Raw genomic sequence first — 13190 nt, 5'->3', positions numbered from 1 at the left:
CATGCACAGAGGAGGAACCCAAGAACCTAATTTAAACTGGAAAGAGAGAAGAAAGAGGTGGAAAAAAGTCACATTTGATTCTTACAGTCTATAGAATTATCTCAATGCAAGCTGCAGACAGGAGTGTTACCTCTGAAAATCACAAGAAGCAATCATATCATCGGAATAAGCAGAAAAGAACACTATGCTTCCAACAGGCACAACAGCAAGTAATACCAGGTTTGAATATATGCCTTAGTTTAAAAAAATGAGTGAAACTGTTGTAAGTATCGTTCTCAAAACAAAGTAATGCATATGCCTACTAGATAACTGATAATTCCCATTTTGGCAAAACAGACTCTTCACCTGACAAACAGCCAATGCTAAACTTATTGCTCTGCTTATACTGCCTATTCTTTCTTCCCCATAAAGATGCAAAAGTAAAAGGGAAACATTCTAGCGGAAAAGATGCCACAAGCAGCCTGTATAGCCCTTTTCACTGAAAACTCCCCTTTATTTCCAACTATGAGTGCTTGGGAAAGAAAAATCCTTCAACATTTCAGACTGCTGCATTTTCCCTTTTTGCAGAGCTCTTCAACCACCTCTATCAAACCACCACACATTCCTAATTCAGCGGGGATGGCCTGCCTGTTATAAATTACTCTCATAAACCAGCTATTTCTGCTGCTTCCTCTGGCACTGCACCCAAGGTGAGGATCAAGCAACACTCAGCATCCACATGTGCAAGCTCCGAGTCGGGCGGGAGGAAGCAGACAGGAACCAATCCATGTTTTACTGCAATTGGCATGTGCCTTCCGCAAGCTGCCTTTGAGAAGATCCCCAGCACAGGTACATTTGAATACACCACCGTGCTCCTAATGCCAGTGAGCTTCTTCATGTACCTGAAATCTGTCTGACTTAAAAAGTAGAGGCATAAGCAATACATCTTGTGTGCAACAGCCTGTTTTCTCCACAGAAGTATTCTGGGGTACTTTATCACTGAACACTACAGAACTATTTCTTAAAGTGACTGGTAAAGCCATCTCTCTTGTGCTTAGCTGCTGCTACTCTGGAGGACCGCAGCTGTAGTTTTAAGTACCTTCTGGTGCTGCTCGAGCTTTTGCAAGCATGTATTTTTACAGCTTTGTTAACAGCTATACAAAAGGAGGGAAAAATTATGGGACTGGAGAAAATAGGGAGAAGGCGGGCTAAAATAAGGGAGCAAAACTGAGATGGGAAGGGGTGGATTCAAAAAGAAGTTTGAAGAAAAATGTTGGCCAGAAAAATGGAAAGGGAACTGGAAAAGGGAAATCACAAATGTTAACTTGTGATGGAGCACATGGCCACACCTTCATATCTTCTAATACCTGACCATGTTTTCCAAGTGACATATCCATCACTTTTCTTTTGAAAGACATGCAGGGGAGAGGTGCAAAAGGCAGACTCGCATTAGCTGTTAACATCAGTGAGAATGCAGAATTGCAAGTATCTGAGACTGAAATCTTTCCGTGGCCAAAGAATCAAAATACATTTGTCTGATAGCCATGTCTAGAGACTAAACGGCCATGGAAAGAGGAAAATTAATGAAATATATTATCAGTCACTACAATTATATGAGGCACGAATGGCCCAGAATGGAAAAACCTAATTATAAATGCAAGTTTCCTGCTGTTCCATTTTTTTCTTTCTCACTGGATTTAAGGAAAATATGTTGTGTTTCCAGGCAATGTAGGACAAAGAGTTTCGGTTTTTAAATTTTATCTTGTGCACACTACATCTGAATGTTATCAACTCTCTTAATCACCTTCTGATGTCTGATAGTGCCCCTTTAACCTTTGTTACTCAATTACTGAACAAGTTATCTCATTGTTACTCTCTTTTGAAGGAAGAGTTGTGCCTCTTTTCATGCTGATAAGAGACACATAAATATTCACTCCCAGCAAACATTTAATAGTAAAGTGTCTTGAGCAAACTACTAGAGTCTAAAGGTAGGAAGCCCTGGTTAACTTCTCTGCTATCTTAACCCTTTACTCAATCCACCAGAACAAACAGATACGGAAGATGGATGCTCTTTTTTACAAATGAAGCAGAAATAATTGTTCTCTAAAAGAATGGACTTTATAACATGCTTTATAACACAGCAAATAAATCAAATGATTGGAAGTGAAATACCTACCCATTTTCTGGGCCGGCCTCTGGGTCGCTTTTCACCAGTGGCTTCTGCTTTCTGTAAAGGCAAAAGAAACACAACATATTTTATACCTCGGCATTATTTAACAGCCTCGGTAACTAAGAACTCCTTTCCTGTAACGTTATCCATACTCATATCTCTTGGGTGGCACCAAGCCCCCCTCCCGCTCTGTGGGTTTTCTGCTGGAATGTGATTATGTTGGTTTTTCTGACATTTCCGAGCCAGTGTGGCCGAGGGATGCCTCTCCTGTGCCCAAGGGTGACCCTGGCCGGGATCCACACTGTGTCCAGGGGCACAGAGGAGCGTGCCCATGCACACCCAGCTGTGTGGTACCCACAGAACTGCCCCGGCCAGCTATGGCATATGCAGGCTGTGCAGGGGGGGCACAGGGCAGTTTGGGAACCTGAGAACCCCTGACAACATCACATCTAGTCTTTCACGGGCTGTCACAAACTACCCGTAGATACTAAACGAAGAATACAGGCTGTTTCAAGCCCGAACAAAGCAATTTATAGCAGCCACAGTTCCTTCTTTTAGTCTCATGATGTTGATGCATGAAATGGATTTGGACAGACTTTCACCATGAACGAGTGTTCACATTGGGAGGTAACTCATATTGAGAGATAACTTCTCTATTTCATGTGAAGTCGTCCAGGCAAGAGCACATCCTCAAGCCCTAAGCAAACCTTTTGTTGGTCCAAAACACACCTTCCCTTTTCAGGTTTAAGGAAACAGCATGCAAGGTGCTATAGAAGTGACAGCTGTATTTATGTAAGCCCAGAAGTTGGTCCTGGAGCTCAACTTAGAGGAAACATGGCTCCTCTTACAGGCTCTTCCATTAATTCACTGCATGACACCATGAATACTACTACTTATGTGCTACACTAAAATACTTAGAGGCTTTAAAATGAAAATGGCAGGCTATTTTCTCTAGATAGGCTCTGCCCATCCCTAAATCTCATCAGGTAAAGAATCCTGTCCCACCAAGGGTGATGAGGATTTTGCCACCAGCTTTAGTGAGAGCTGGACTTTCGCTGTATACCAAGTCCCTGAGAATGAAGACTTTTAGTACATATTCTACAAATGTGTTTCTACATTTCCATGAATTGCTTTTTTTCCAGTTAACTGTATGCGTATTTGATTTGCCCTTAGAAATCAACTGTGTCATTAAATAAATCACTTGCTGGTCAATCTCTGTAACATATACTGTAACCGAATGCTGTGTAAAGTGGATCCCTCTAAATGAGAACTTGAGCTGAGGAAGCAGTGGAGGAATCTCTACCAAAAAACTGCCCTGCAAGCTAAATGCAATTCCTTTAAAACAAATATCTCACCAAGAAGAAAGCTGTGAAAAATAAAATTCTCACTCTTAAAGGACAAAATTATCACTTAGACTTGTTAAAAGAGCAAACTTACTCTTTAATCGTTTATACCAGTGTTACATGTAAGGTGAAACCCTCTTATGAGAATACTTGTTAAAATGCATTTACTATATACTGTAGCTGTCTATTGCGGAGTTTTGTTTCCTTTTAAAGTGTTCATTTCTTTATACCTCATAACCCGAAGGACGCTAACAAAAGATGTACCTTAGTTTTGAAAAGCTGTAGCCCCCTGCATTTGTTTGTTTCATGAAACACTGGGTATAAATCTTAAAAGAAAATATTAGTTAAAATTGTGCTTAACAAATCAACACCTGACCTGCTGTGAAAGCACAAATGCCATTTATTTTCTTTTGTGTTTTACCGCACCTGAAAGACCCTTTTCCAAAACTCTATGATAAAAAAAAAAAATTGGAAGCTAAAACTACTTTGGTCTCACAATTGAAGTTCCTATAAACCTGACACAAATTCTAAGTTTAATTAGAGCGCATAACCTAGTTTGATGGGAAAGAGAACGTGAGAGATTTCTTTGAATAGCTGATCTTTGCTTCCTGCCATAAACTGTCACGGAGCGCGGCCACTTGCCACGAGCAGTGCCACGCGTTACCCCAAGGAAGGTCCACGTCAGAAGTGGCCGGTGTTCCTGCTGGCTGGTTTGGATATCAGTTTGTTAAGTGCTTGGGGACCTTTCAGATTGAAAGGCACTATATTCCTGCTGTATATGATTTCCACCTCACGTTAGAAGGAAAACATTTCCATAGTTCTTATCAAAACCCAATCTTTCCCAGAGGTGAGCTGAGCAAACAGCGGGGCATGCCAGAGACGATGTTTTGGTACAGAGCGATTCTGTAAGTAAATAGGAAGGCTTCCACAGGCTAGACTGCAGAGAATGAACAACAAGAACCTCCAAAGTGGACATTTTTATCTCCGTTCCAAAGGAAGAGAAAGACAAAACATTTCTGGAACAACCAAAAAGGAGTAGTGGCAGTCCAGTGGTGATAATAGAGACATGAAGTTTAGGAAAATATGCCACCTCTTTCCCTCTGGACTTTTTTCAGGTTGCATTTTGCAAACACAGGCTGTATTTTCTCTAACAGCACAAGACTGTCTTTTAATTAAACACTTGAAGAAAGGTTTTATTGCACATCAGACAAATAATTCAATGTTTCTCCATATAATTTTCAAGTAATTAATAAGAAAAGGAACACGTAAGTGCCAAAGCATTGCTTTTCCTCTGAAACAGGTATTTGCATAATCAGAAACACGCCAGTCTGTTGGCTCCTTGCTTTAATTGAAGTGTTGCCTCTGAAGCTGGGAACAAATCCAGAGGGAGCCCCAGGCCACCCAGAGGTAACATGGATTCTCACCTGGGCAGCAGGATGCACGTGTTCCCAGCCACCCTACACGCAGCAGCTGGTACCTGCTTAGTCCCAAAGGAAGCTGCTGCCTTCAGCCTCTAAAGTACTTTTTGAAACTGAGATGTGTTTGGTCACAGTTTTCTTAACATTTGGTGCTACACTACGAGGCATGATCTTGCTCTATACAGCTATGACATGAAATCACCCAACTTAAAGGAGGGCCAGGTATGTTATCAAACACAAATCTATATTTCATGAAAAATTACGCCATTTCTTACAACCAAGATTACGAACGCATCATTTTTGCTATGTCCCATTTTAGGAACAGTACTAGATTTACTCGCTTTTAAGTGCATGATCTATATGGGAAATGTCGGGGCTTTTTTTTTTTGTCTCGGGTGAGAAAGATGACTGTTCCAGTCATTGCTTTCTGGAAGCAGCTAACAGTCCCCAGGCTGATTTGCGATTCACCTGAGCCCTGTACCACAGGGCCATCAAACCCAGCTTCCAAACAGCTGCTGTCAGCAGCCCTACGACCTGACTGCCCATCACCTCTGCCTCCTTGTTGCATAAATGTGCCGTGCTCAGACAGAAACTGAGGCTGTACTACTGAAGGCAATTAACAAGACAAGACAAGTATAAATAATTGAACGGCTATAAAGTGCTCTTTGGGCATCTATCTATTGTCAAGGAAGACCTCAAATGCAACAGAATCCAAATCTGGAGAACCCTATCCACTTTGCAAAATGATCTGCAGGAGACCTCAGATAAAATGTGTCAGAGCTGTAAGTCAGGAGAAATAACCGAGAGCTCTCGGGAAGAAGATTGCTGTTGTCAAACCGTGTCAAAAGACCTTGCCCAGGGCAGTGTCCCTCTCCTGAAAAAAAAAAAAAAGTTATTTTGTTAAAAAAAAACCCTCCTAAAATAAACTTCGGCATTGGCTAGATACAAAAATATCACGCTTCCCATGTCCTGTTTTTCCCATTTTAATTCTAAACTGGAGTCAGTCCTCTCCTGCTTCTTCCATCTTCCTCAAAATGTCTGATTTTGTGGTCCCTTATTTTGGGGGTACAATAACCATGCTATGATCACTTGATAAATCTGATCTTGTTTTCCCTTTAAGCCTATAAGGACTGGTGTTGGTGAGAATGAATGAAGCATGGAGAAGCCAAATAGATTTTCATGAACCAATTTAGGGCAGAGTCCTGGTCACGTGCACACTTTTTTATTTTACCTTTGGACTGCTTAACTCAGGGACGTGCCTTTCTACATACCAAACTCTGGCCATGTAACATAGAGACTGTAGTATAGTCACACATAGTACCACAAGTTCTGGTTCTCAGAGGGTGATGTTTCAAGATCTGGAGGTATTTTTAGTGAATTTCACTACATCAATAACTACAACAAAACTCAAAATATTTTAACTGAAGGTGAGTTTTTCTAAAGAGTGTTTACTTTTGCATATTCCTGGGATATCCCTTGATATCTTCTTTCAAGACAAATACATAGTAGCTACTACTCCTTTTTTTAACCTCACAATTGTGTTTCCTCCTTCCAAACAGGACAATATTTATGCCTATACAGTATTTTTGTCAAGACCAACTACAGGAGCTAAACAAAGAAAAGCTCTTGAATGCTTAAGGGAAATGTGATGGGCTGGGAGCACAACTCAGCCTAACAAATAAAACTCAACCACAGAACACCCAGGAAACTGAAACGGAACATCCCAACTAGGATGTTCCTGCAAAACTAGTTGTTCTTTAGAGAAAAAAATAATCACTTTTTTGCTAATTTTTTACAAATATTTTAAATGAATAACCGAACAACTCGTTTAAAGACACAGCCTTCAATAACAGCCCAATTGTGGGGACTCAAGTACAAGGTGATTAGAGTATTTTTGTGTCTATCTCTTCTCATCTGCTAACGTGTTCCTTCTGTTGGTGAAAATTAAAGAATTGAGAAATGGTTTGCTTTTCTACAAAATGCAGTTTACCTTTTGCGTCCAGTTTATAGCAAGTTAGGTACACGTGATATGCAAGGCTTTTTAAAAAAAGCGTATTACCTAAAATTAGAGTAATTGCCACATTATTAGCTGTCCAATTGGTCTTGCAACACTCTGTATGCATTGTCAAGTTTCACATTGCTAATTTCCTAACAAGCACAGTTTGTTTTCAGATGCCCCAAGGCCAGTTTACTAAGACCAAATACAAGCTCTGAAAGCTAAAAAAAAAAAAACAACCACCAAACCATGAACCAAGAAATTTTAAATACACAACACAACTACGATTCAGGGGTAACTTGTCCCTCAACTGATTTAAGGCTATTTCCTTTTTGAGGTATAACAAAACAAAGTCCCAGTTCTGGAGTATTTTTAACTCGCTGCCAGTTTGTGCAATACATTTTTAATTGTGATGTGTAATGGTTTGCAAGAGAACACCCAATCAATTAATCATGAGTACCTTCTCATGGCTGCTCGGTGGGTTCTCCTGGCCGACGTTTTTCTTGCATGTTGTGAACACTCTTAATACATTTCAATGAGCTGCCTTTGAAAAACACAGGCCACACACACTATTCTTTAGACATTCCAGCAATTTCCAGTTGCGGGTATAGTACCCAAGTTCACATGTAGAGGGGCTTAAACTGAGTTAGCCAGCTCTCCTTCTCAGAGCTGAGTCAGGCTGGAGGAAGCCTTAAATAAATATATGTATGCATATGTATGTGTAAATATGTTTACCACAAAATCAAACATATAGCTCACTCTTTTAAGAGGTGATACTCTCACTACCAAATGAAGCTTTCTTACAGTGCCAAAACCTTTCAATTCATATTACTGTTAGAAAAACTATCAAAATTAATATTACACAAAAAGATACTTTCAGACGCCTGGTGAGAAGTTGAACCATTTTAGAGAAGGTTAATTATCAATTTGGAAAAACAGCTAAAATATTTATTTGAAATGTGATCTCAGTGACTTTCTTCTAGCAAGGCTTTTATAAGTCTTTTATGGTTTAGAGGATTTATCAAACATTTATATATTTTTATCTATAAACCTAGAAACAAATAAGACTTGTAATTACGTACCCCTCACAGATTTCTTTTAATGATAAAAAGACATGGTCTTTGCTCAATTTTTTATGTTATCAACACCCGAAAGGGTTTGCTTTAATTAGAGCAGTAACTTGATGCATTCTGAAAATCAAAACGTTACAATGAAATTGCTCAGTTCATAAATTAGATTAAAAAAAAACAACTATAGGCACCAGAATCATCTGGAAAGCTCTTGATTTTATATACCTACATATATATTAATGTTTTTAAGTTATTTTCAATTTATACTGATTTTCAAATCACTCATATAAATGAAATAAAGTTAATATTTCTTTTAGAAATATCTTTTAAAAACACATTTCTATGAATTACTTAAAATTTAATCTTATTACAAATATTTCTCCTAGGAAAGCCAACACTGCTAAGAGTAATATTTAAAATACTAAAGCTCACATTTGGACTTGCTAGACTAATAAAAACTTGCTCTCTCCCTTTTGAAGAGTGAAATTTAAACTATTTTAAAGTTAATCTGAGGAACGTTTTTACTACATAAAGAAAAAAAAAATCAACATTTTAAGCTCACTAGGTCGCAGAGTGGCTTTGATACATTTTAAATACTGAACCTGTAAAGCATTTCTTACTAATTAATGAACTTATTGACAGAATATACTGCTTTTTGCCAGCTCAGAAAGTAAAAAACAATTTTAAAATTTAAAGAGAGTTGGAAAACGTCCCTCAAATAAATGTTGAAAACACTTATAACAAAACAGGCATTAAACCATAGTCACCCCCTAATAATTTAATATTTATCAGTATCTGCTATTGTAATTTTAACACTGAAAACTAACAAACTTAATATGGTCAATATTATAGGCATATTGAAAAATGAACCATAATTAGATGAGGCCACAAATATCTTCCACACACAGTTTATCTACTTAAAAGATACTGATACACTTAAGCACTACAGTTCACTACCAGATTTTGTAAGCTTTTGTTTCCAATTTAGTACCTGTAAATTAGTGCTAACTGCTGTGTAACCATCAACATAAACAAAAACTCCTGTATTTATTTCCAAGCCTATACACAAGTATTTGCCTTCTCCAAAATAATTCTTACAGAAAGGTATTATTTGCCTTGATAGCACAGTTTTCTAATGCTGAGCTTTCCAAAATGCAAATAAAATTAAGTCCCATTTTCACGTTGTACCTGTGATGTAAAGTCCATGCACTAAATGCAGTGACTTCAGTGGGCTTCTCCTATGGCTGAATCCATTCAGAACCACCAGAATAAGTTTGCTCCCGTCACCAAGCAGAAGGGATGGTTCAGAAGACTAATAGCACTTCACATAAAGGTCTCTTTGAAATGGATTACTAACCAAGATATGATGGGCTTTTACTGTAACTCACAGTTTACGTTACCATCACATTTTAAAGCTGTAAATTTCAATATATTCACTTATTTCCATCAACACATAATTGGATTTACTTCTAATTAACCTATGTTTGACAAAACACCTAGCTTTAATATACAGATTTGGTCTGTACTAGTAACCACTGTAAGTGGGCAAGAAATTAATCTTCCTCCTTCAAATATCTTGAGAAAATAGTATCCTTAGTATTGATTTCCTTACTAGATACAAGAGATCTCAGCAAATACATCAAATAAATTATGTTATATCACTAATCTGTACACTTTACAAAAATCAAGCTACCCTTACAGGTTCTGTACCTAGAGTCTTCATGCAGCATGTTATTTCCAGCCTTAAAAATGCAAAATACATGCTTGATGTAGCTTCCATTATTAAAAAGGTTCCAACCCCACAGTTCACAGTCTAAATTACTGGATTTTTTGCTACCAGTTGATGAAAAAATAACATTAGGAACTCCCTCTCATGAATAGTCTCACCTTCTGAGCTGCTTTAGACGGACTCTTGTTTTTGCTTCCTTTGGGTCTTCCTCTTGGTCTTTTAGGAGATGGTTCACCAGTTGGTTCCTAAATACAGGAAAACATGCTATTGTGGCAAGAGGCTACAACTAACCCCAGAAGATCTGAAGGATGCACTACAACTGAGAAGTTATTTAAAACACATGAATTAACAATATTTAAAATGAAAAAGGAAAAATTAAACAGCTTGAGGCAAAATTTAAAAATTATTTTGCACAATAAAAGAGTTTAACTTCCCTTGGAATTGCATTAAAAACCTGGAAAAGTTAGAGCAGAAAACACATTTTTAAAAGAAGATGGCTATGATTTTACTCATGTAAGAACGATTATTCAAAAAAATAATGGTTACCCATTTAATTTCAATTGCATTTCATTATAGCAAGATACAATTATCATATGCAGTTTCTAACACAAACTTTTGGGGGAAAAAAAAGGCTAACTACTGGAAAACTGCAAAGTAAGCCTTGACTGTTTTCTCTCTCAAGGGCGCAAATATTTTGGGAGGATTGTTTTCTGTTGTTCTGCAGTCGGCATTATATTCACACCTATTCTAAACATAATTGATTTGTATTAAAATGTGAATGTTAAAGTTTCTTCAAACAGAGCACCAGCAAGCCAAAAAACATCGACCAAAGAAAATATCCAAAACAAAAGCTCAACTCTAAAGTGACTCGACAGGAACACTGATTATTTTAGCAATTTTCCTAACTAGCTCCTCTGCCTGACAGTAAATAACCAGTCCTTAAAAATGGGTATGAATTACTAAGACTTCAGATTCCAAATATTTATTCAGTGAATCATAAATACTATAAAACTCTTCTAGTCTTAAATATTGTACATTTCATTCAGATTACAGGATGTGGTAAAACTAATTAAATGCAGTTTGTTAACTTAAACCAGCTTAAAACCCTTCAGCTTTTAAATTCCCGAGTAGGTTAAGGGGAGGCAGAAGAGGGGACTCCCTCTCTGCTCCAGCTCTCAGTGGCACTGCACAACATCTGGGCTGAAAACGTCTAAGACCCACTTTTCTTTCTCTTCCATACATTCAAACGCTATAGGAAGGAGGGGGGAAAAAAAGAAAGAAAAAAAAAAAAGGGGGGGGGGGGGGCAGCCCCGGCGCAATGATGCCGGTTGCTGGGGCCGAGCGAGGGCAGCCCGGGGGGTAGAGCGGGACGGGGGGCAGAGCCCGGAGCCGCTCCGGCGGGGGAAGTGTCACCGAGGGCAGAGCGGGAAAGCCAGGGGTCTCCGCTTTTATAGCTTTCCAAAAGAAGTACTTTTCTGTGGAAAAAAAAAAAAAAAAAAAAGTTCTTTCTGCACATCGGTGGGAGAGGCGCAAAAACAGCCGGGTTTCCCCCGGCTCGGGGCTCTGCTGTTCAGCTCCCTGCGGGTTTTCGGAGCCCCTCGCAGGCTCTGGTGGGCTGATGCTAAATGAATGGAGTAAACATTTTTTAAAGCCCGCGGAAGCTCGCTTTAAAATGAGCTCGGTAGCAGCCCTACTTCCCAGTCCTGACTTCCGAGGGAGGAATGGAAAGGGCTGCGAGCAACTCCACGCTGCTCCCGCGAAGCTGCGGGTTTAATTGGTGGCATCCGCGGGCAAAATCCCCCCTCGGCGGCGCCCGCGGAGGGGCTGCAAAGCGCGGGGGCTCCCGGGCCGCCGCGCCCGGCGGCGGGGTCTGAGCACAGCGCGGCATTTCCAGGCGATGCGACAATGGCACTTCGGGAAAGGAAAGGGGGGCGGGGGGGGGGGGGGTGGAAATAATGCACGGATCTAGCAACCTTAGCGCGGATTCAGGTCTGGCAAGTCAAAAATAGAGGAGCCCAGCGCGTCCCTTTCGGGGCCCGAGAGGAGGCTGTGGGTGCGGGTGGGTGGGAACTGGGCTCCGCTCCCCGCGCCGAGACCCGGGAACAGTCCCCCTCGCCTCGACCTGCCTGGGAAAGCGCCGGAGCAAAGGCAAAAGGTGTTGCGAATGCAGGGCAAGCCCCCTCCGGCTACCTCCCCCACCTCCATCGGCAACGGGGGCACCTCTCTGCATACGATGACGGGGGTGAGGGAGGAGGTGGGGAAGGGGGGGACGCCAGAAAAAAAAAAAAGGCGAAAAAACCTATGTGACTTTCTAGACACCCTCCTCTCCCCCCAACCCCAGGATCTAGGAGCAGTCAGGGGTTGGGCTGGTCAAGATCGGAGGCGGCAGCAGCCCCGGTGGGACCCGACACACACACACACACACACACACACAGATTGAGACATTGCAAGGGCTGAGAGAGGAGGGAGACAGGAGAGCCTCGTTCCCTGCTCCTCGCTTTCGCAATTTCAAAATCAGCTCGAAATGACCCAGCGAGCGCTGGTTGGTCGGAGCCGCGCTGCTCCATGTTCCCCATTTACATTGAAAAGCCCCAGCTCGCTCCCTGCACAATAGTGAAAGTCCCGAGGAGGCTCTGCGGCTCAGCCACACGCAGGCAGCACCCCGCCGCTCCCGGGGTCCCCCCGCCGGGGCGCCCGGCGAAGCCCCTCGCTACGCTTCTGCACCACCTCGCCGGGAAGCAGCACACAACAAAGCCCCCCGCCCCGTCTCCAGGACTCCTTCACTTGCAGCATAATACGTACATGTACATGCCTATAATACTATAGATCTGCGGCTCTACGTATCTATACGGTACTGACTTGTGGTTGCTTCCTGGGTCTGCCTCGTCCTCTCTTCTGAGGCTCTGCGGTTGCAGGTTGCTCCTGGGCAGCAGTGGAAGGCTGACCGGGTCCCTCACCTTGTGCACTCATCGTGACTTCTGCTGCTGAGCCTTAAACCAGTCTCTCCAAAGCACCTTGGAAGGGGGGGAATCAAAACGAGCTCTTGCTGCTTTTGCTGCTCGCTGCCACCACCACACCGGACGTCCTGGTGCTGCCAAAAAGGAGAAGAGAAGGGGAGGAGGAGGAGGAGGAGGTGATGGTGGTAGTAGTGCTGGTGGTGGTGGAAGAGGAGGGGGAATGAATCTCTCTTACAATTTAGGAATGGTTAGTAACATGAAGCAATTCCAAAGCGGAGAGGTTAAAAAAAAAAAAAAGAGAAGAAAAGGCAAAGTAAATTGCAACTCTGGAAATGCAAGGAGAGAGGGAAATACTCCGAGGGTAGTCGGAGCAAACCAAGAAGGGGAAAAAATCCTACAAATTGAAAGCAAGTGGTGGCTATCGCGCTTAGATCGGATCAGGACAAATTAAGATAAGACACACTGAAAATGGACTGAGAACACTGCACGATCTTGCCAGAAGCATGCACCCTGCGAAGACGGGGATTT

General features: G+C 41.4%; 1 protein-coding gene across 1 annotated transcript; it reads right to left on the bottom strand.

Annotated features, from left to right (window-relative positions):
- Positions 1-1993: 1993 nt before the first annotated feature.
- HMGA2 (high mobility group AT-hook 2) lies at positions 1994-12675 on the bottom strand. The gene is given in 3 exon segments (XM_065628360.1): positions 1994-2206; positions 9864-9950; positions 12565-12675. Coding segments are annotated over 3 exon segments (411 nt in total).
- Between the last annotated feature and the right edge of the window lie 515 nt (positions 12676-13190).

Source organism: Caloenas nicobarica, chromosome 1 (genome assembly GCF_036013445.1).
Source record: "Caloenas nicobarica isolate bCalNic1 chromosome 1, bCalNic1.hap1, whole genome shotgun sequence".
Taxonomy (NCBI): Eukaryota; Metazoa; Chordata; class Aves; order Columbiformes; family Columbidae; genus Caloenas; species Caloenas nicobarica.
The sequence above is the reverse complement of the archived record's forward strand: the minus strand, read 5'-3'. Positions and strand labels throughout refer to the sequence as shown.